Source organism: Trachinotus anak, unplaced genomic scaffold, assembly GCF_046630095.1.
Source record: "Trachinotus anak isolate AG129_WGS33_773 ecotype Australia unplaced genomic scaffold, CSIRO_AGI_Tana_v1 ptg000012l, whole genome shotgun sequence".
Taxonomy (NCBI): domain Eukaryota; kingdom Metazoa; phylum Chordata; class Actinopteri; order Carangiformes; family Carangidae; genus Trachinotus; species Trachinotus anak.
The window spans coordinates 5,353,743-5,374,889 of record NW_027273863.1 but is presented as its reverse complement, the minus strand read 5'-3'; the positions used below and the strand labels follow the sequence as shown (position 1 = coordinate 5,374,889).

The 21,147-nt window shown below is 40.1% G+C and overlaps 2 protein-coding genes across 6 annotated transcripts; both read left to right on the top strand.

Annotated features, from left to right (window-relative positions):
- Window positions 1-585: 585 nt before the first annotated feature.
- On the top strand, window positions 586-7,600 carry selenop2 (selenoprotein P2). Of its 5 annotated transcripts, none has more exons than XM_071490370.1 (6): window positions 626-710; window positions 3,014-3,091; window positions 3,879-4,137; window positions 4,946-5,158; window positions 5,603-5,711; window positions 6,517-7,600. In XM_071490370.1, the coding sequence occupies exons 3-6, from the start codon at window positions 3,911-3,913 to the stop codon at window positions 6,835-6,837; spliced, it is 870 nt and encodes a 289-aa protein (XP_071346471.1). In that variant the 5' UTR covers window positions 626-710; window positions 3,014-3,091; window positions 3,879-3,910; the 3' UTR covers window positions 6,838-7,600. The 5 variants fall into 5 exon arrangements, with proteins under 5 accessions (XP_071346472.1, XP_071346471.1, XP_071346470.1 ...); XM_071490369.1 differs by having other exon boundaries at window positions 629-710; window positions 3,065-3,091; XM_071490371.1 differs by lacking the exon at window positions 3,014-3,091 and having other exon boundaries at window positions 586-710.
- Window positions 7,601-7,711: 111 nt separating this feature from the next.
- On the top strand, window positions 7,712-14,200 carry elovl8a (ELOVL fatty acid elongase 8a). Its single transcript, XM_071490377.1, has 8 exons — window positions 7,712-7,894; window positions 9,563-9,620; window positions 9,730-9,917; window positions 11,248-11,328; window positions 11,595-11,651; window positions 11,773-11,887; window positions 12,038-12,165; window positions 13,745-14,200. Exons 1-8 carry the CDS (start codon window positions 7,889-7,891, stop codon window positions 13,910-13,912), a joined length of 801 nt encoding a protein of 266 aa, XP_071346478.1. The 5' UTR covers window positions 7,712-7,888; the 3' UTR covers window positions 13,913-14,200.
- The last annotated feature ends 6,947 nt before the right edge of the window (window positions 14,201-21,147 follow it).

Sequence of the window (21,147 nt, the reverse complement as noted above, 5' to 3'; positions counted from 1 at the left end):
TATTTGTTTATCTTTTTTTTGTGAATGCAAATGTGTGAGAGAGAGAGAGACATACACATTTCACTTCATCTAAAGCTACAGTGCATGTATATCTGCACTGCTTATCAGGCAGCTAACAGATTAACAGCCTCGCTGGCAACATTACACTGGGGAGATTAGAGTTGAAATGAAACTGGTGTTAGCTTTAGTTTTAGTTATCTTTACCCTGAATAGAACAAAGAATGAATTTTACTTTGACTCAGTTTGGACTTTGAGCAAATCACTCTCGTGAAAGATTAGATATTTGTTTTGCTGCTGGCTTGTTACCTGAGGTGAACTGTGATGTAGGTAACGTTAAGGTTGACAGATTAATGCGACGGATGACAAACGTACACAGGTTTGTCTAGGCTGACCACTGCATTATGGTGCAGTGCAGTACGTGCATACAGAACAGTTTACATTTGTTTCTTTCACTTTCATTGATTTTGGCTTCTTGCCTCATGCAAGAGTGGGACTGTGGGTTTGTTTGTCATGGTGACTTTCACCTCTGCACAGTCCAAAGCCTGACTCAAGCATAGTAAAGCAAATATTGCTCATCAATGAGATCAATATAAAACACAACAGTCCTTCTGACGGTAAACAGGATAAGTCAACGCCAGCAGCTCTGTAAGCACAGGAGAGTTTTGAGCTAAATGCTGATATCAACATGCTAACATGGTAATATTAAGCAGGTATGATGTTTACTATGTTCACCATCTTAATTCTGCATGCTAGCATGCTAACATTTGCAAATTATCACTAAACAAAGTTCTGGTAATGGGAATGTCATTTGTCATAAACCAGATACTATAGTAGTTAAATTCTGCTCCTGATGGTTGCGCTCTCAAGTTACTACAGTTCACCCTGAGGGACCAGAAAGGTCTACAAAATTTCAATAGTTGTTGAGACATTTAACGTAAAACTTCAAATGTGACATAAAACTACAAATTTCAACCTCATGGTGGTGCAGGAGGAGAAGTCAGAGGATCACCAAAGTCTGTTCATAAGTTGTTGAGATATTTGAAAGTGGTGGGCCGAGCAACACTGACGATCCTGGAGCTGCGAGCATGGCTTCAAACTGAAAAAGTCATATGCCATAACTGAAGCATGCGTAAACACTGCTGCTCTACAACAGCCTTTTTTAAAGAAGCGATTCATCAGGCAGGAATTTTACTGATTCTATTACAAAAGTTGAAAGTTGAGTGTCCACTGAACCAGGATCAACAGAGATTCAAATGGAAACTCCAGCTGTAATAATCCTATTAACAGAAAAGAAAAACAAACATGTTCAAATGTGTAGTGTGCTTATATTAGAGAGGTCAGAGTGCAGAAGTGCTTCATTTTTGAGTGTGCTGTTGATGTGCAGCCACAAAACAACACTCAGCGACAACAGAGGAGCCGCTCATAGCTAAATAAAATAAAATAAAATAAAATAAATGCAGCTGGCAATGAGACAGCCACAGGAAGAGTGGAAAAACAGCACTCTATAGTAACTATTTCATGGTACATACTGTATGTAATATGTACACAGTGCGCGAATGGGAAATTTCCATTTTCATTAATGTTTGCACTGGGGATTTCAAATTTAAGGTCTTTGGTTTACCAACATGTAGTCCTATATATTTATGGCACTACTTCAGAATATGAATTTTATTATACACCAAGCGTGTCTTTTTGTGAATTTGATAGTTTGGTTTACTGTGATTGGTGGTTGGAAGCAGTGCTGGTCTGAGGTTGGGACTTACCTGGGCCTCTTCTGGAGGTTCATTTTGTAGTGCCTGAAATCTCAGAGTATTTTTTGGGGCTTAATTTGAGATGTTAATAAAATGTCGGTGTTCTTTTTTTCGTATTAATAATATAAATTAGGCTAACAGCATCTTCTGCCCTGCATGTATTGGTTGGTGTTTTTCTTTGGATGTTTATTCTTGTATTGCATTATTCTGCAGAACTCTGCATGCAGGGACTCTATGGTATGGTTGTCCCATCTAATGTAGTCCTGATGAGTGGACCCCAAACCTCACCACCATGAAGGGAGGCTGGTCGAATTACACAGTAAAAATTTTAGAACAAATTGTACAAAATGCTCCGTGTCCTGTTTGTTTCAGTGCATTCACTGCCAGACCACAGTTACCTGAGGCACTGATTTTAAGCTCCAGGTAGTTACAATATATGGGTGTAATTAGGTCATCAAAGGGGTTCTGATGATTTTTGATTCAAGGATTGTCAGTTTTTGTAGAATTTGTTTCTGCTAATGATTGAGATTGTTTGGTGAAATTTGCTCATATGGTCTAGTCAGTTATAACCTGTTTGTTTTCTCACAGTGTCTCAACATGATTTTGTCTCAGGTTTGTGTTTTGTTGCTGAAGGCGTTCAAGGTTATTGTTGCAGTCCTTGTTGTAGCACTCTTTGTTTTTCAGTCTCTGTTTAGATGCAGAGCTGATCTCAGTCAGACCTGCTTTACTGGCTGATTTATGAGAAACATAATTTATTTTTATAACAGCCTTGTTTAATTGGTTTGTTTGAAACTGCACAGAGAGGAATGTGTTAATTAGAACAGTGATTTCAAAGTGAAACACCATCACCATCAGGAGTCCGTTTATGTTGATGATTTATTTGATTTAATTTACAGAGCTCAGGTTCTGTTATTTTCTTATATACAATTAGTTTTTAAATTCATTTATCTGGCAGTGATCTGACTGTGGGGCCTGTGGTCTGACAGTGAATGTCCCCTCTCATCCTGCCATTAATCACACACAGACTTAAGCAGAGATGCATCAGCTTTTCCCCATTTTAATCAACATGGTCTCTATTGTGTCTGTCGCTGGTGGTGTACAGAGGATCCAATATGTCAGACTCACATCCTGTTCTGGCAATTAAATCTCCCACTAAAAGGACATCACCTATTATCTCTCTCACTCTCTCTCTCTCCCTCTCTCTCTCTCTCTCTCTCTCTCTCTCTCTCTGTCCCTCTGTTTGATTTGGGGGAAGTGCTTAGAAAAGCCCAAAGGCTGTAAAAACAACAGGAGTTTACTGTCTGTTGTTGTAGGTCACAGGACAGAGCGAGAGGGCAGAGGTAAGAGTTTTACTTTTATTAACTGTCGGGCATTTATTTTGAAAAGTAAATAAAATATAAAATATGTCATCCAGTTGTATTTGACTTTATTGACTTATTTCTTTAGCATCAGATTAATATGGTTATGTTTATAATTATAATTAGTTTCACATTAATTTTAAGGTTTGTTAATGAACTTTTACAAACTTCATATAGTCTGAATCCTGTAGGTTGCCTCTGCTTGTGAGTTACACATACAATATGTTGTTGGCTGTGAGGTTGTTTTTCAGACAGTGACATACTGATTAAGCTCAAATTTGCAATTTCATAACCAAACGTTAAGTCATTTTAAGTTAAAGCAGAACAATTACCTGACAAACTCTGGTCCAGACCGTGTTTGTCCAGACAGAACAGTGTCTCTGTCCCTGCCTCTCTTTGTCTCTCTGCCTGCCTGTTCTCCTGCCAGCCTGTCTGTCCATTTGTCCTGACATTCTTCAGTCTGTTGGCTGCTCATCCCACAACAAGCTTGTTTTGCTGATTATCTCCACGTGATGAGAGAGACAAAGAGAGTGTACTTTTTTAATCATTTTGGGATCAGACTGAGCGACCATTTGGTTCAGGGCAGGAGAAACTGGCCAAAAACTCAGTCTGCCTCTAGATCAGACTCCCTGCTGCTGCATGCTGCTCTCCACTGTGGCCTACAACATTTGAATTGTAGTTGTATTATATTATAGTGGCTGATGACTCAACTTTACTGACTTACTTATTTCTTGTCAAAATAAGTATCATCACACAGCTTTTTCCTCAGACAGAGGTAGTCGTTGCAGCCGGGGAGGGACAATGCGCTCGCTCTCTTTGCTGTGGCTGTACGCGGCCCTGCCAGGTGTGCTGTGGGCCGCACATGTCACTCTGATGGTGGAGGGGGACAATAATGCCTCCAGGATCTGCAAACCCGCCCCCGACTGGAAGATTAAGGGGCAGGCACCCATGCAGCAGGTGCTGGGAAATGTGGTGGTGGTGGCTCTGCTGAAGGCCAGCTGACAGTTCTGTCTCACTCAGGCCTCCAAGTAAGAAAACAGACTTAAATTAAGACAAAATAATCATAAGCACACAAATGATGAGCTCACAGCTTCATACAGCTCTCCTCTAGATGGAGATGACAATCCAACTTACCAAAGACAAAATCAAAGATTCTCTTACATTTTTCTTTGTTTTATGTCTGTATCTGAAATTGTGTGATCTTGTTCATGTTCACGTGTCAGGCAACACAATGCAGCTTCACTGGTGAAATGATTTTTATGTGAAACTTTCAGCTGCTGCACATTCAGTGCAAATATGTTGCATGTTCAGTAGATTTTAGTCTTTTTGTCTGCTTCCATTGCAAGAGTTTGTTCTTATATACACACTTTCATTTGTTGATTAACACACAAATAAAGAATATGATAATCAAATATCCAGCCATAATCCAGAATAAACACATGTATCATGTTTAAAAGTTTGTGTGTAGAAAAGCCTTCAGGTGAATCTGACCCATAAAAGCCTGAAGTGGGCCTCATATTTCTCATTTTAACCATGTTTTTTTTTAAGTAGAGGTGAAGGTTTGTGCAAAGAGCTGAGGTATCAGAAATAAAGACAATGCATTTGCAACTTCTCCACTAATACCAACACCACTGTTGAGACTTCTGTTAATAAAGTACAGACAAATGACAGCTTGGCTCTTTGTACAAATGCAAAACATAACTTCTGGAGCGGATGATATTTCCCTGTGCATTGGTTTCAGTGAAGAGTTGGTGTCTATGCAGTGACCTTTGTTCCAGACAGTGAGGTAAGATTATTCCCAGCTTTCTTCTCTGTCTCTCTCTCCGTCCTGTGCAGTATTAAAGGCCTGCGTGACAGGCTGAACCGCAGCAACCTGACAGAGGTGTCCTTCATGATCGTAAACGAGCAAGAGGCGCACTCCAGAGCGATGTACTGGGAGCTGAAGAGAAGAGCGCCCCCCGGTGTTCCTGTTTACCAGCAGGCACCCATTCAAGATGATGTGTGGGAGGCTCTGGATGGGGACAAAGATGACTTCCTGGTCTATGATAGGTAGGGCCAGCCAGCCCCCAGCAGGCTTTCAGCTCTTTGATTAGACTAGAGAGCAAACACAAAATACATAAAATATCACTTCCAGTCCCACACCCTGGTCTTTCTAGTGTTTACATTCTCATGTCATGATTTTTGACCTTTCCACACAAATAATAGTATTCTAGATTATAAATTAGAGTACCTCTTGTGGAAGATTTTAAAAGCACAACTACAATTTACCACGCTATCTGAGCACATCAGTTGTGAGTTACACACAATAGGAGATGAAAAAAAGAATGCCCTTTGAAATGGCCTGGCATGGTATTTGACCCCAGACCTGCACAGGAAAATCAGAACTATAGCATCTGTTTATGCATCATATTTTGAAAATAAAGATGGAAACAGTAAAAGTTCAGGATTGTAATTTACATTTTTATTCACTCTGCCGTTCTACTCTTTCTCCAGGTGTGGTCTCCTCACTTTCCATATAGTGCTGCCTTACAGTTTCCTGCATTACCCCTATGTAGAGGCTGCAATCAGAGCCACTTATCAGAAGAATATCTGCAACTGCTCCGTGAGTAATCACACACACACACACACACACACACACACACACACACACACACACACATGGAAATGCCTACAAACACACAAGTGGTTGTGACACAGGTCAAAGTAAAAAAATAAATAAAACACTGTCTTTGAATTAAACCTGCACTAATTAAGATTTTATATTAATGATGGACCAAATGAATGTGTGTAATGTGAACATGTGTACTCATAATGACAAACCCACAGTGAATTATCATCCACTTTGGGTGTATTATCACCCACTTTTTAGCCTCTTTAAGCTCATTTTTTTGGTTTGTTTTGGTCTCTGCTCTCATTAACCTTGTTCCCAGCAGCAGCAGCAGCAGCAGCAGCTGTATTTAGTGAAAAAGCTCAGATAAACCCAGTGCACACGAGTCCCCAGCAGCACACAGCAGACCAAAACAGATCTACGAGAATATTGATCAGAAACACAATGCCGTTGTGTCACATCTGCTGAATGTGCAAATAGGCAATAGTGACTGCAACATGATGAAACAATATGCCCATGTTGTGGTTTTTGTTTCATTTGGTGTTTCCTGAATGCAAATTTATGAGATTCAGGGTAGTGTTTCCTTAGTTCCTCCTATTATTGTCTTATTTTAATTGTTTTGATTATTGGTTGTTTTTATTGCTTTATTCTGTAAAGCACTTTGTGTCACATTGTTTGTATGAAAAGTGCCATACAAGTCAGATTAATTGATTAATTGAGATAAATGCAATTACTGCAGCGTTAAGTCAGGGACTACAACAACACGATGTCAGTCTAGCAGGTATTTTTTCTTTTCCAGGCTCATTCTACTTTATCAAGTGGCCAGAACAGCGTCCTGAAGAATGTCACAGCGCAGCCGAACATCCAACTAACAACCGCCTTACCCACAATGCAGTTGGACACTGGTGATGCAGAGGAGGGAGACAAAGAACCTGGAACTCAACAGCACATCCATCATCACCACCATCATCATCATGAACATCATCACCATTATCACCTCCATTACAATCATCAGGGGAATCAGTCCCAACATGAGCAGGATACAAGTCAGAATAAAAGTCAGAGTCTTCATCCTCTCAATCATCATCACGATCCTCAGCACAATCACCAACATCGTTAGAAAGTTAAGTTATTAGGGTTTTTACTTCTCCTTCATCTTTTGTTAGAATCTGGTTACTTAGCCTTTTATTTTTACTAAAAATATTTTCGAATATGCAGGTAAACAGTTTAATGAGCAGTTGAATCCGTTTTTAACAGTAACCAGATTGTGGTCTCCGTTCCAGTACCGCCACACCTCACCCCTCTGTGTGGATAGAGCAGACCATTCTGCTCTGCCCTCTCCAGTTAATGAAGTCTACGGTTTAAAACCTGCCTGCAGGAGGCTGTAGATGGATGTGTGTGGAGAGGTGGAGCAGACCAAACGGCCACTGTCATCCACACGGAGCCAGAGGATGGTGTGAACTGCAGCCGAGCAGACCTCAGTCAGGTTCCTGTCTAATCTGGATTCACCTCGAGGTTATAAACTGTTGATATGCTGGAATCATCCACTATTATATATACCACAGAAGGAATGCAGCATTTTTAATGTAGCTTTCCTACTGGATTCACATGTCTTTCAGTGTGTAGAAGAACAAACATTGTGTGGATAGACTATAGTTTACTTTGTTGTAATAGGTTCTGTTACAGGATTAACCTTCATTGAATGTAGAGGTAACTTTTAAAGTGTTATTTTGGTTTAAAGAGCAGATACACTTAATCATTACCTTTCATCTCTAAAAGCATTGGAACTGATATGTCTGTGACTGTGTAGTCCATATTAATAAATGGAAAATTATGTATCATCCTTCCTTTATAATAAAGAAATCCTTTTTGGCATCAGAAAATGTGAAATTTCTATAGTTACAATCATGTTTACTCTGAATTTCACTGGAAAGTGTGTTAGATGGGATTTAGCTGGAAAGTACTTGAGTTGCTGCAGTCGTGTATGGGAACACACAGCCATATGTCAAGCCAAACACACATACACACACACACACACACACACACACACACACACACACACTTATACACAGAGAGAACAGGTGGCTTACCTCAGTGCTGCTTAACACATGGTGGAGATGCGGCACTGTTTGACTGGTTGATGAGCTAAAGAGAAAAATCAGAACATCACAATGAAGGTGAGTTCACTTCCTCAAAGCTGCTGCTTTCATGTCCAGAATCTGTCATTATTACAATGAGGTTTAGATGTTTCAGTTTAAAATAAAGTGTATCAGTACGTATCTGTTCTATTATTATGTTATTATTATTATTATTGCACAGGTAAGAGATTAGAACTGATTATCAGTATGACTGAGAGAAAACTAGTCTTTCTGTATTTTCCATGAGTCACATTTGGAGTCTCTGGAGACTAGATTGAACGTGCAGTACAACATCAGCTGTGTTCACTGACTGACTGTCGCAACATTTCTAGTTTTAACCATAATACTTATACGCTTCTGTAATTTAAAGTATTAATATGTTTCTGGTCTTGTTGTTTTCTAATAGTTTCCATCCAGTAGTGCTCTACATTTTAAACCTCAGCAGGTTGCACGTAGCTCTGTCAGGGATTTCAGTCTGTAAATCCTTGTGAAGAGGCTCCAGGAGAGGCTAAAGTACTTAGCTCTGTCCACTCAGCCTCTTCCTTCTACCAGTACAGTAATTAATGCCTTTACTGACATGGCATGTTACACAAAACAGTTGGACCCATTGAAAATTCCCTTCACTGAGCACAGGATCTAACATTAACCCAATCAATAATGTGCGAGCTTGTAATCGTTGTGTTGCAAACATACTGTAAGGGTGAAATTAATTAGATCCAATGTTTGCCAGTTCAGTTGGACTGAAAACAGAACACTCTTGTCCAATGTATAAGAGCATAGCAACATAGCACAAGGCTAACAGACATAGGAATTAAACTAATTAACCTTGGCTTATTTCATTACACGCATAATATCATTCTCATAAAGAGATGACCTAGCTGCATACCTTTATCTTTAGCTCGTTTCTCCTCCTCTCCATGTGCACGAAGAAGCACTAAGAATGAAATGAGCTCTGTCTGAAATGTGTTGAGGGAGAAGACTGAGCTGTTGTGTGCAGAACTTTTATCCACAAACACTAGATGGCAGCACTGTCATTTATGAGTCACTGCTGGACGATTCATCACCCTGGCGTCCACATTAGGTAGCCATTCATCAAGAGGATTATTAGTTATTATCCATTATCAAGAGATACGTTTGGATTAGTGAACATAATCCCTGAATCATAATCCTCAGATCATCTTTGGGTGGCTTAATCAAATTTGTAGTGAGGTCTTCTTCTTTATGTAAGACAGGAGGCTGCAATTTATGAACATATAAATTACACTTTTTTCTGCTTTTACAAAGTGTTACATTTGCTGTGGTGTGTGGTGTATTTTTATCATCACCTCTTCAAGATGAGTTTTTTGCACTTACTTACTGACTTTGATGAAGGTTGCAAGACCAAACCCTTGTTTCAGTAGAATATAATTACTTTATTTTTTTATTTTTTGGAAATTTGTCTTACAGAATGTTGAAAAATCAAAGTAAAAAAAAATAAAAATAAATATCAAATAATTCTGATTGTTTTGGGCATGAAAGACTTTTTGCCTTGTCAGTATCCGAGAATAAATATTCCTTTTTGTTTGTCCTTCTGTTATTGTATCAGCCATTTTTTCTTTTTCCATTGTTTCTACTCTCCCAAATTTAGTTTTGGACACAGTATTAGATTTAGCTGTGCATTTACGAGGTAATGACAGTATTTCCTCTGCTCTTGTGTTTCCATCTCAGGCTCTCACCCTGTGGCAGAAAGTCCAGTTATTCTACCAAGAGATCCTAGCAAATGGAGGCAAGTCTTTGTTTTCACCTTATCAGTGTATTACTCACATGTTCCAAAGATGTATTCTTATGTCAGACATCAACACAGTCTGCTTTTCTTTTGCTTTTCATCGGTTTAGACAAGAGAACAGACGGCTGGCTGCTGGTCCACTCTCCTGTTCCAATCAGCTGCATCTTCCTGTGCTACCTGGTCATTATATGGGCGGGGCCAAAGCTGATGGCAAAGAGGCAGCCAATCAACCTCAAACCTGTCCTGATAGTTTACAACTTTGCCATGGTCTGCCTGTCTGCCTACATGTTCTATGAGGTAGGCCTGAACTGTGTGTGGGGGTTGGAGCTAGAGGGGCAGCTACACACAGCAGAGATGAGAGCAGGATGATACAGTGCAAGTGCTTCTGGTATTTGATGAGTCATTTTGTCTTTAAAGCGGTTTTAATCAATATTTTCATATGAACAATGGGTCAAATAAATATGCAATGTGAAAGGAGTCACTCATTTGTAGCTCAGCTCTACAGACCTTTTTGGTGAACAGCTAATTGTTTTGATTTTAAAACCTGTTTTTTTTTCTGTTTTGGTTCACTCTCAGTGCTCATGTTGTTTTCAGCCACAGCAGGCTGCTGTTTCCACTGAAAACACACACACCAAAAAAACTCCAAACAGAATTTATTTGCTTTCATCCACTTATGGACTTGATTAGATAAAATGAATGTTAAAGCTGTGTGTGTAAATAAGAAGCTGTTGGTTAATAACACCTAGCAAGCAAGCAAGCAAGCAAAGTTTATTCATATAGCAACTCTCACAGACACAGGTCACAAAGGGCCTCACAATCAAATGAATCAAATCAAATGAAATAATTAAAATCAAAATACATTGAATAAAAGGAAAGGTAAAACACCAGATAAAATACACAAGAGGAGAAACAGAAAGGACACATTAAAGGCCATAACTAGAATTACCGCCTAGTGGTTGTATGCCTCCACCACTCAGACCTCAAGATAATGTCTTCACAAGGCCAAAAATCATGTTTTGTGAGGCCACTGTGACCTTGACCTTTAACCTTTAGCCACCAAAACCTAATCAGTACATCCTTAAGTCCAGATGAAAGTTTTTACCAAATTTGAAGAAGTTCGGTCAAGGTGTTACTGAGATATACCATTCATAAGGTCAAAACCGTGTTTTGTGAGGTCACCGTGACCTTGACCTTTGACCTCCAAAGTGTAATCAGTTCATCCTTGAGTCCTCATGAATGTTTGTACCAAATTTGGAGAAGTTCCGCTGAGGTGTTACTGAGATATCGTGTCCTTGAGAATGGCACGTATGTACGTAGGTCAACCTGAAAACAATCCGCCTCCGGCTCTGGCTGTTGCCCATGTGGAGGCATAATAAGTCCGTTTTGCACCCACAGCTCGTTTCTGTTGCCCCCAGTGGCCAAAAACATATTGTTCTGTAGGTTTAACAGCTGTAAGGTCAGACCGATGTAAATCTCAGGGGATCCCACAGTTTCTACAGGTCCTGGACATCGTGACATTTGTCAGTGCAACAGGAAGTGATTTCACTTGTGACAAAGCGGGATGAAAGGTCCCTGTGCTGATTTAGAGAAACTAAAGCAGAGATGAAAGCAGCCTTTGTCTTTCCAGTTCACAGCCTCTTCCTGGTTGGCCAGATACAGTCTGCTGTGCCAGCCAGTCGACTACAGTGACAGCCCCCTGGCCATGAGGGTAATCATTTCACTACATCTTACTTTACGAGACAATATAAGATCGATAAAGATAAGGCTCCAGATAATCTGTTACAACCGTCAAGGTTCCCATCCACATGTTCATGTGCAGCCTAAATCTGCAGTTTGAATGTATTTCTAGTATATTCATCTATCTGCAACCTGACACACACGATGTGGTAATACAGTAGAAGCCAGATTACAGATTATTAACTAATGAATTTTCAACACTGACAATATAACATATTTATTCATCCTGCTTGACAGATGGCCAGAGTTTGCTGGTGGTTCTACTTCTCCAAAGTGATAGAGCTCAGTGACACTGTGAGTGCAAAAGGAGTGAAAAGTGACCATTTCTTATTCAGAACAATCATTAATTATATACAATAAGTTGTAAACACAGTATCTTAGTGTATGTCCACCTCTGTGTGTTTGTATGGCCCAGATATTTTTCATCCTGAGGAAGAAAAACAATCAGCTGACCTTCCTCCACGTCTACCATCACGCCACCATGATCTTCAACTGGTGGGCCGGGGTTAAATATGTGGCCGGGGGCCAGTGTGAGTGCAACCCAGCAGCCCAGTCTCACAAAATGTCATGAAAATAGAACAAACCATGCAAACTTTTCTCTATATATTTACAGGAGAACACGCTGACACGTATTCCCAAGGAAATAAAATGCAATACTCATCCTGCATATCTGTCCACAGCGTTTCTGATCGGTCTGATCAACTCCCTGGTCCATGTGGTGATGTATTTATACTACGGCCTGGCAGCTCTGGGACCCAGCATGACCAAATACCTCTGGTGGAAACGCTACCTCACCTCCCTGCAGCTGGTCAGTATCTGTTTTATGATGTATTCATTCCTGTGTTCACTTTGCCTCTGCGTGACTTTCTTTCCCTTTTTATGTTATCACTTTTCACATCCTGATCATTTTTGCCATGAATGCACCACTTTATTATGTTAATGTGGCAAAATGCATCTCAGGTCACCACTTTGGGCTTTTTAGTGATCAGCTCCCTTTTTATGTTTTAGCATAATTCGGTCTGATCATTTTGGACGCTCATGAAGCAAAGAGACTCATCTGTACCAACTTTTCACATTTGAATACAATATGTCACCTTTAGCAGCGTGTATGTGAAATTATAGTGTTACCAGATTTGTTGTTTATTGGCAAATCTTCCCCTCTAATGAGTCCAAGAAACATATCTCAGACTGGAATATTGAGTCTTCACAGGCCTGACGTGGAGACCTCCAGCTTTGATCGTCATTGTTCTGGTTGGCTGTTGGCATAGTTAGACAGATTAGCAGTGCTGATGCGCCTCAGCTACAGGACTAGTTACTGGACCATCTGTTTTCTTTTTATAGAGTTGATGAGGAGACAATACATCCTGTACTGTGTTTTTTTTTTTCTTCTATACGGCTGCAGCATATATAGGTCAGTATGGTGTCTGCCATTATGTAACAATAATTGTACTGACCTTAGTGGTGACCCCGAAGCCTTTCTTACAGTTGGCTTCACAATTTAGTGAAGTGAAGCTAAGATAGTTTAGCTGATTGGGGAGATCGGAGATAGTATTTTCTGTGTCTTCTTTTGTGTTTTTGAGAGGTAATTATTATATACATTGAAAGGGGGGGGGGGGGGGGGGGGGGGGTGGAGTGGAACGCGTAGTTAGATGCTCAACGTCCATTATGTTCAATCATACACACAATTTCCACCCTGAGGCCATGATGCCACCTTTTTCAGCTTGTTGTCTGTTTCTGTTATCCCTGCTAATGCTAACTACCCAGTTCTTCTTATTTGATGCAGGAAATAAACACTGTTTTTGCTACACAAAGCTGGCGGGACATTAAATCACTCTGTCATTATTTGGCGATTGGTCGTATCAAAATTATATCAATCTAGTTGTTTTAACCTGCCGGCATGAAATTTGCTTTGGCATTTCGCTTCTCTCTCTCTCTCTTTCTCTCTCTCTCTCTCTCTCTGTCCTATGACTGTCTCCCTCTCACAGATAACACACTTCGTCAAAGCAAGTTTATATTGTTCAGAAACGTTAACTGAAGATGGAGGCGGAGGAATTGGACATTTTCACATTTTATTCTATGACATAAAACATGTCAGGAAATACCTCAGTCATGATTTCTTTACGTTTTTATGCCTGTTAAAAAAGGCCGGTAGCTAACAAGAGGCTAAATGAGACTAAACATCATCACGCCAAACACAAAAACTCATTGCAAGCATGTTGTACAAGGTTCACAGTGTAATTATATAAAATATAATCTAGAATAAGACCACACTAGTCTCACTATTGAGACTAGTGAATCAAAGTGCACAGACAGGCTGCCACTTGGTATTGTCTCTCTCTGTCTCTCTCTCTCTATTATTTATGTCCATCTGTCTCTCGCCCTCCCAGCTCCAGTTTTTCATAGTAACCATCCACACCACCTACAACCTGTTTGCCGACTGCAACTTCCCCGACTCCATGAATGTGGTGGTGTTGGCCTATTCTCTCAGCCTCATCGCTCTCTTCAGTAACTTCTACTACCACAGCTACCTCGCCAAGAAGACCAAGAAGACATGAGGAGAAGAAGAAAGACGCCAGGTGTTTATGATGGCTCTGTGGGGACAGAGAAAAGAGCTGAGGTGGAAGGAAACCGGGAAAAACAGCAAAGGAGAGATGACAGAGGGGATATAAAAAGCAATTTATACTTATCTGTTATGTTAATTACTTCATGTTAATGATATTATGTTAATTACTGCATTTCTCATATGTTAAAACACAATAACCTGTATGAACATCTATAGAAACTGAGAAGTGGAAAATATTTATGATTTTTTTTCGGTAAAACCAAATGTGTTATGAATGACATTATTGTGCCTTTGTGCCACTCACACACACACACACACACACACACACACACACACACACACACACACACACATATAGAGCTGTTATTTAGATGAGACTTTCTACCACTGGACTCGCTTTATTCTTTCCTTACATCCATTGGCTGGAGGTCACAGCCAATCAGCTGCTGGCTGCCATTAGCTCTGCATCCTGCTCTCTACATCTATTCCTCCCCCTTTTTTTTGTAGATCAGTGTCCCCCTCCCCATGCAGTATAATCCCTCTTACCAACAGGGACGCCCCTGCCCCATCTGTCATGATGAAGAAATATAATTGCCTGTGTCTCATCCGCTCCCCCTTGTGGACATGAATGAACAAGCTTTTACAGGAGTAGCTAAATAAGCACATCTTTTGCCCTTACATTATATTTCCCCCACCGTCATCACTTATTCCCATTCTGTGGACCATCTATTTCTCTACTTTTATCTCCGGCAGCATATTGCTTTGGACTTGCCTCTGTTCCAAACTCAACAGGGGGCAGACAAAATAACAGAAAATCACATGAAAAAGCACTTTGAAGTGACTAAATCACAGTTCCAGAGGCGGCTACTCAGGCGAGTCGTTTTTAAAACCAATCAGCACAATATGTAGAAACTTGACAAAGTTCAGAGGATCAGCCCTTTACATGTGAGTTCTCAAAGCGGCATGAAGCAACTGACTGAGAAAAACAGAAACTGAACGAGTATTTGCATGAAAGAACATTTTAATATGAAAATATGATCATTCATTAAAATACTACTACTTCTTTTTTCCATTTGAAAAGGGTATAAAGACCTTTTTTACCTCTGTATACTTGCTCATAGGGATGGCTTAGTGGACACAAATATGCAACGAGGGCAAAATGGATGCTACACCTGTGTTTTCCTGTCATGACAATTCCAAATGTCTTCCATGACAAAATGCTCTATTGTGCACTTTAAATAGGTATTTATACTGCAACAGACCAGCAATTAAAAGCCGATTTGGATTGAAGTAACAAACAAATATATACAATCTGCAGAACAAAGACCAGTGGATCAAATATTATGGTCTGATGAGATGTTTTTACCCTCTCAGGTTTGGAAGTTCTTAGGAAAAAACTAAATTAAAACTATGCTCTGGAACAATGTTGGAGGTTTGTAAGTCATCAAACATAACTACAGATTTTGTATATAATGCTGAAGGAATAGTTGACTGTTTGAAAACTGTTTCAACATTTGTGCAGCAGCATGAGGTAAAACTCCCACTCTCTAATCAACACATAAAAACATCACTAGAGATATTTAGATTTCCAAAGTCTTGATCCTTCAAAGAGCTCCAGGCTTTTCCTCTTGTACACAAATGTGCACACATTTCAAGACAGCCACACCAGAAGGATTGTGTTTTTGCCAGGCAACAACACTGTGTGAAAAAAACACAGCTCCTCCAACAAATGCAGAGAAAACTGTTGCAAGAAAACATAAAACTTTTACTGCAACATGTGACATCATTCCGCCAGGTGCTGCACTGGCCAATCAGATCCATGCAAGTGTACACTCCTGGTAAATTACTTTGTAACATGAAAACTGTATGCCTAATATTCTACTGTTTACCTCGACAAAAGATAAAGTGACCCTGACATTTGTCACCATGAGGACTTTCCAGAGTTGTAAACTTCTGACTCATAGCTATGTGAAGCTCAGTGCTGTGGTTTGGGATCTGATAAGACTTCAAACTCACGGATTTGTTATTCATTTGGACTTCCTGGACCACATGATACTGAAACAACCTGGACAACCTCTTATATTGTGTTTGTTTGCTTTTGTTCTGTTTGTTGTTTTTTGATGCAGCACTATTGTCAGTCTGATTTACAGCTGAAGACAGATACCAACACAAAAAATCTAAATTTGACATTTGCGCCCCTCTTGACTGAAGCTATTGACAGAACGCGGCAACGTTTGGAAAACTCCACCTACGTTTGCTGTGACAACAGAGAGGGCTGAAACATTGCACTGAATCTGGCAGCAAGCAGAGCGCAAATCACGTTCTGTCCGAAATCTGGATAAACCGTAAAACACACTGCAGTGACCAGCTTCACTTCGGTGCCCTGCCCTGTTGGCAGCGATGTTTACATTGGCACACACACAGAACTCATCGTGTATTTGTGTATTTCTGTTATCCCAGGAGTTACTATCACACATGACAGCTACCAGACATATATGAACCTTGCTTTACTGACCTTGTGACACTTGTCAGAGGTCAAATCTATCAGAGCCACTGGCACCTCACATTTTTTCAGTAGAACTTGACAATGTAATGTTACTTTCAGTTGGCCCACCTTCACACTGCTCCATATCCAGCTACTTTGCAGCGGTTAGCTGACATTTAGCACCTGCCACTGTGCTGGGCCACAGTCAGTCTGCCACTCTCACACACACACAGATTCACACACACTAATTTCAATCACTTGTTCGAATCGGTTTTATAGTGACTACACTTGTGTGGTAGATTTAATGGTAAAAATCATTCTCAAAAAATATTTATGAATTTATTTATGATTCATTTATTTTGAAAATCATCCTACAAAACTCAATCACAGGTCGATAATACTCTCAGAAATGACCATGGTGGCAGTCATTCTGTTCTGCGTGCATTGCTATTGTCAGTCTGGACGTGGCCCATCTCCAAACCTTAGCAGCAGGACCCTTTGGCCTCTAGCAGTGCTATGGAGCAATGTTTGTATGGTCGTTGCCCCTCATGCATGCACATGAGGCTGCACAAGTGTGACATGCACTCCTGCAGACTGTACACAATACAGGGTTTAAAATATTATTCAAAGAATTGGCTTGGTTCAACACATTTGTTGGCCTTGAGGATAAACACAGTGCACTTTGGTGAGAAACACTGAATGCTACAGGAAACCTCTACAGGGTAACTTTAATAGGCTACATGTTAGAATGAATTTATTACTACACATTGTGTCTGCTGGCTTTATTTTTAAAAGAAAAGCTCTTCTGAAGGCTGTGTGATGTCTGACACTTGGCTGACACCAGACAGTCAGCATTTTGCAGATTGTGTTTATATATATATGTGTGCGTGTGTGTGTGTGTGTGTGTGTTTGTGTGTGTGTGTGAGAGTGTGTGTGTGAGTGTAAACCAGAGCCGTATGTCCAGCACTAAAATAACACAGGATACACTTGTGTGGCATTATAAGCCATATTTTGCTGCTGGCAAGTATTTAATCTGCACTGCATCTCATCACAAGTGTGTAACAAGGACTTACACACACACACACACACACACACACACACACACACACACACAGCTTGATTGCCAGAAGCCCATTTAAAGACTGATGTCCCTCAGCCTTGCTGCAGGCACAGCTCCAGGTTGATTAGTGCTGAGTGGCGAGCAGCTCAGGCATGACTGACTCTCTGGCACACGGTCACTTTGATCAGTTTGCACTTTTCCAACCAGGTGTTTAGCGAGTGACAGATGATGCCAAGCTAGTTCCGGGTGTCACTTAACCATTAACGCCTCTCACATAAGTGCGACCTGATTGAATAACTTTTCATCAGTATGCATGTTCATTAAAATACTTTGATCATCACAGCTGATACAGATATGAATAGAGTGAAAACAAAAAAACTGAGCAGCCGCTGTGCTGTGAACGTGCTTAAATCAGTTTCCCGAATCTTGTTTGTGAATGACTTGGTGCCGGTCTCCTTGGTAACGGTGTTAGACAGTGTTTGGGCTGCGGTCAGCTAGAGGCAGACTGTAATTAATAATCAGGTTAGAGGGAGAGGATATTGAAGCGCTCTCGAAGCCACTGCTGCTAACCTCCCAGCTAGTGAGAGGGACAGAGATGCACACTTGCATGCAAGGGCACACACACACACACACACGCACAGATATGACTGTTGATAGTGAGAGAGGTTTGGGAATAAGAGGCTGATAAGTGTGCTTGAAGGTGAGCCACTGGGTTGTGTCGTACAATGAGGGTTAACAAGAGGCTGCAGCAATCTCAGCATGATGGGAGCACACTCAGCCACAGACAAGCTAGTGTTAATCAGACAACCAACCAGCCAGTAGCTTCCTGTCAAGTGTGTGTGTGTCTGCGTGTGTGTAATTAACAAGCATGAAGCTCTAAGTAGTTGTGAACACAGAGAGAAAAGAAGAGTGGTTATTTTTTTCCATCTTTCTACATTTACGTCTGTTAAAAAGCATCTGTCGGTCACTTTGTCATCACTTGTGTATGTGTGTGTACATGTGTGTCCCTGTGGGTCTTTGTTTTCAACAAGAAAAACCCCATCTGTTGGCAGCACCGTCCCCATTTATGGACAATAGGATGAACCCAACACCACCTGTATCTGTTATCAAACTTATATGGGGGATGTGCCATTTATCTTGACAGGCTTGATTTATGGCTCTTATTGTTTGCTGTGGGTCAGACAATATTGGATATTTATTTCAGACGGGCTCCGGCCCACAGGCTATTGTTTGATTTAATTCATTTTTGCATGAACCTGATTCTGTAAATTTGCCCTGTTGGCTCAGATTGATTCCTGGTGGCGCTGTCACTTTTTATTCAAAAATATTACTTGTATTCATTTAAATGATTCATTAGGCCAGAGGGCGACAGGCCGTGCCATGACTTCAGGAAATGCACCGTCCATCTGACCTATTTCACCAATTGTCTTCTCTGATCAGTCAAAGGTTATTGATGTTCTGTTTGGTCGAGCAAAATGGAGAAAGACTGAAAAGTTATGTAGGGACACACTGTCGATTCTACATCATCATGTAGCTGTTTGCTGGTTTACAGTAATGTTTGCTTGTCACTCAAGTGAGGCATAATCATTTGTACAATGTATTTTAGGATAAGTTATGTGGGTTCAATTCAAATTAATTTGAACTAAAAAACTAAAACTAAAAAAATAATGCCCGTGTGATGCCTCACACGGGCATGTGATTCAAAAAACCAAACAAAAAAATTTGAACAAGTTACATGTTTATGCAAATTTGTTTGAATTAGATTTTAAATAAAAGTAACCACACTAACTCCTGGTGGGAGTTGTGTTGACTGATAAATATTCTATACTGATTATTATTCTTATTACAATAGTCCTTTACTGATATATATTATCATTATCATAATATGTCAGCTCATTTTTGCATTTACCTGTTTTGATGTTTTGTTATCATATTAGTACCATTAACTGTGCTGCCTTTTCTTTTCTTTTTTTATTTCCTTTATTGTGATGCTGCCTGTGACTGTGTTACTCTATGTGCCCCCGGGAACAAATAAAGTGTTTTGAATTTGAAAACACAGAAAGTGCAGTAAATTAAATCAAAATCTGAAAGAAAAATCATCAGTAAGCGAGGCCACTTTTTTGTAACTGCTTACATTAAAATTCATACAAATCCCACTGGCACTTGGTGCTGTAACCTTATGTACCAAAATATGAGATTTAATTATTTCACAATGACACTTTTTACAAACGACCCTGATTCTGATCATGAAGTACCTAATGTTTCTTCATTACCGGTACTTCCTTTGTCTCCATATTTGCAGCAAATACAGCAGGTCAAATAACAGACTTCAAAATGAAAATTACTATCTTTGGCCCCACAAACCCCACATTACAAGAAACTTGAAAGTCTCCAACCAATCACTAAACCATCACTGTGATGTCTTTCTCTAATCACATCAATTCACATTCAACTATAAAGGACATGATTTTTTCCTATTTCATCCTCTAAATTTTAAGTGGTTATTTGAGGTTACAGGAGGTGGGTGTCACGCAGAATTAGCCTTGAACTTTTCACTAACTCAATTTCACAGGAGTCCCGTCTATGCTGAGGTAGAACAAAGTGGTTTATCTTGCCTGTAAAGCCTTATAAAAAAACTTATACTGAATTTAATTTAGATTGATCCATCCAATCAGAATTATGCTGATAAAAAATGAATGATGTATCCAACTGCATTATGATCAGCTACAGAGCAGACAAGGCAGATCAGCCTTTCAGATAGGCTTCACTCTATTTGCATGTTCACAGTAACGAGTTTTTAATTTTAGATTAAGCAGTTTTTCGCAAAAAATAAAAGTCTGTCAAAATAAAGAATGAGGTGGGAAAGACCAGTGTGTTGTGTAGATAAATTTTCATCAGGAGCCGGTCTGTCTACAGTAAAGTAAGCCTGGACTTTTTTCACACATTCATGCAGGCCATATATCTTTGACCTAAGACCCAGTCAAGAACACTTTAAGGTCAGTATGACACCTGCATGGCCCCCTAGAAGACTACTATTCGATCATTGTCACCATGAGATGGCAAGTTACACTGACAAATTCGAATGTTGTAGATGTTTGTTTCTGTCTCTGGGACAGAGACAAGAGAGGAAGTAGAAAGACAATGTGTGTCACAGAAAAATACGAAGACAGAAGAGGAGAAATGGAGGAAAACAGTCTACTGAGTGCTGATGAATTTCTATGTAATATCCTATGTAATAGCTGACTGTATGGTGGCAGGTGTAGCATTTTTAGCTTCACTTGTATATTTTTTAAAGTTACCCTCCGGACACATTTTAAACACTGCTGTGTTTTCCCATATAAAAAGTGAAAAGAAAACTCTGAAAAGGGGCTTGCGGCACATCTACACTTACTTCCTCATTGAGGAATTCTGGATTCTTGTGCCCCGCACACCACCGCTGCTAAGTTAACTGGTGAAAGAGCAGAGAGCATCAAGATGGTTAGTGCAGGAAACATCAGAGAGACTCAGCCACATGATTGAGCCCCAGTCAGACCCAGACCCAGACTCAGATGAGGGTTAGCATAGTTAGCATCTTTTATTTGTTTATGCTGTTTGTTAGCATGTAACTGGCAGTGGCTGACACAGTGTTAGTTGTTGTCCTAATGCAAACTCTCACTCTCTGTACTGACAAAATTTTGGGTTT

Excerpts from the sequence above, each read along its gene's own strand:
- elovl8a (XM_071490377.1), top strand. Across the intron at positions 9,918-11,247 it reads CTGCCTACATGTTCTATGAG|TTCACAGCCTCTTCCTGGTT; the intron begins GTAGGCCTGAAC and ends TTGTCTTTCCAG. Across the intron at positions 11,652-11,772 it reads TGATAGAGCTCAGTGACACT|ATATTTTTCATCCTGAGGAA; the intron begins GTGAGTGCAAAA and ends TGTATGGCCCAG.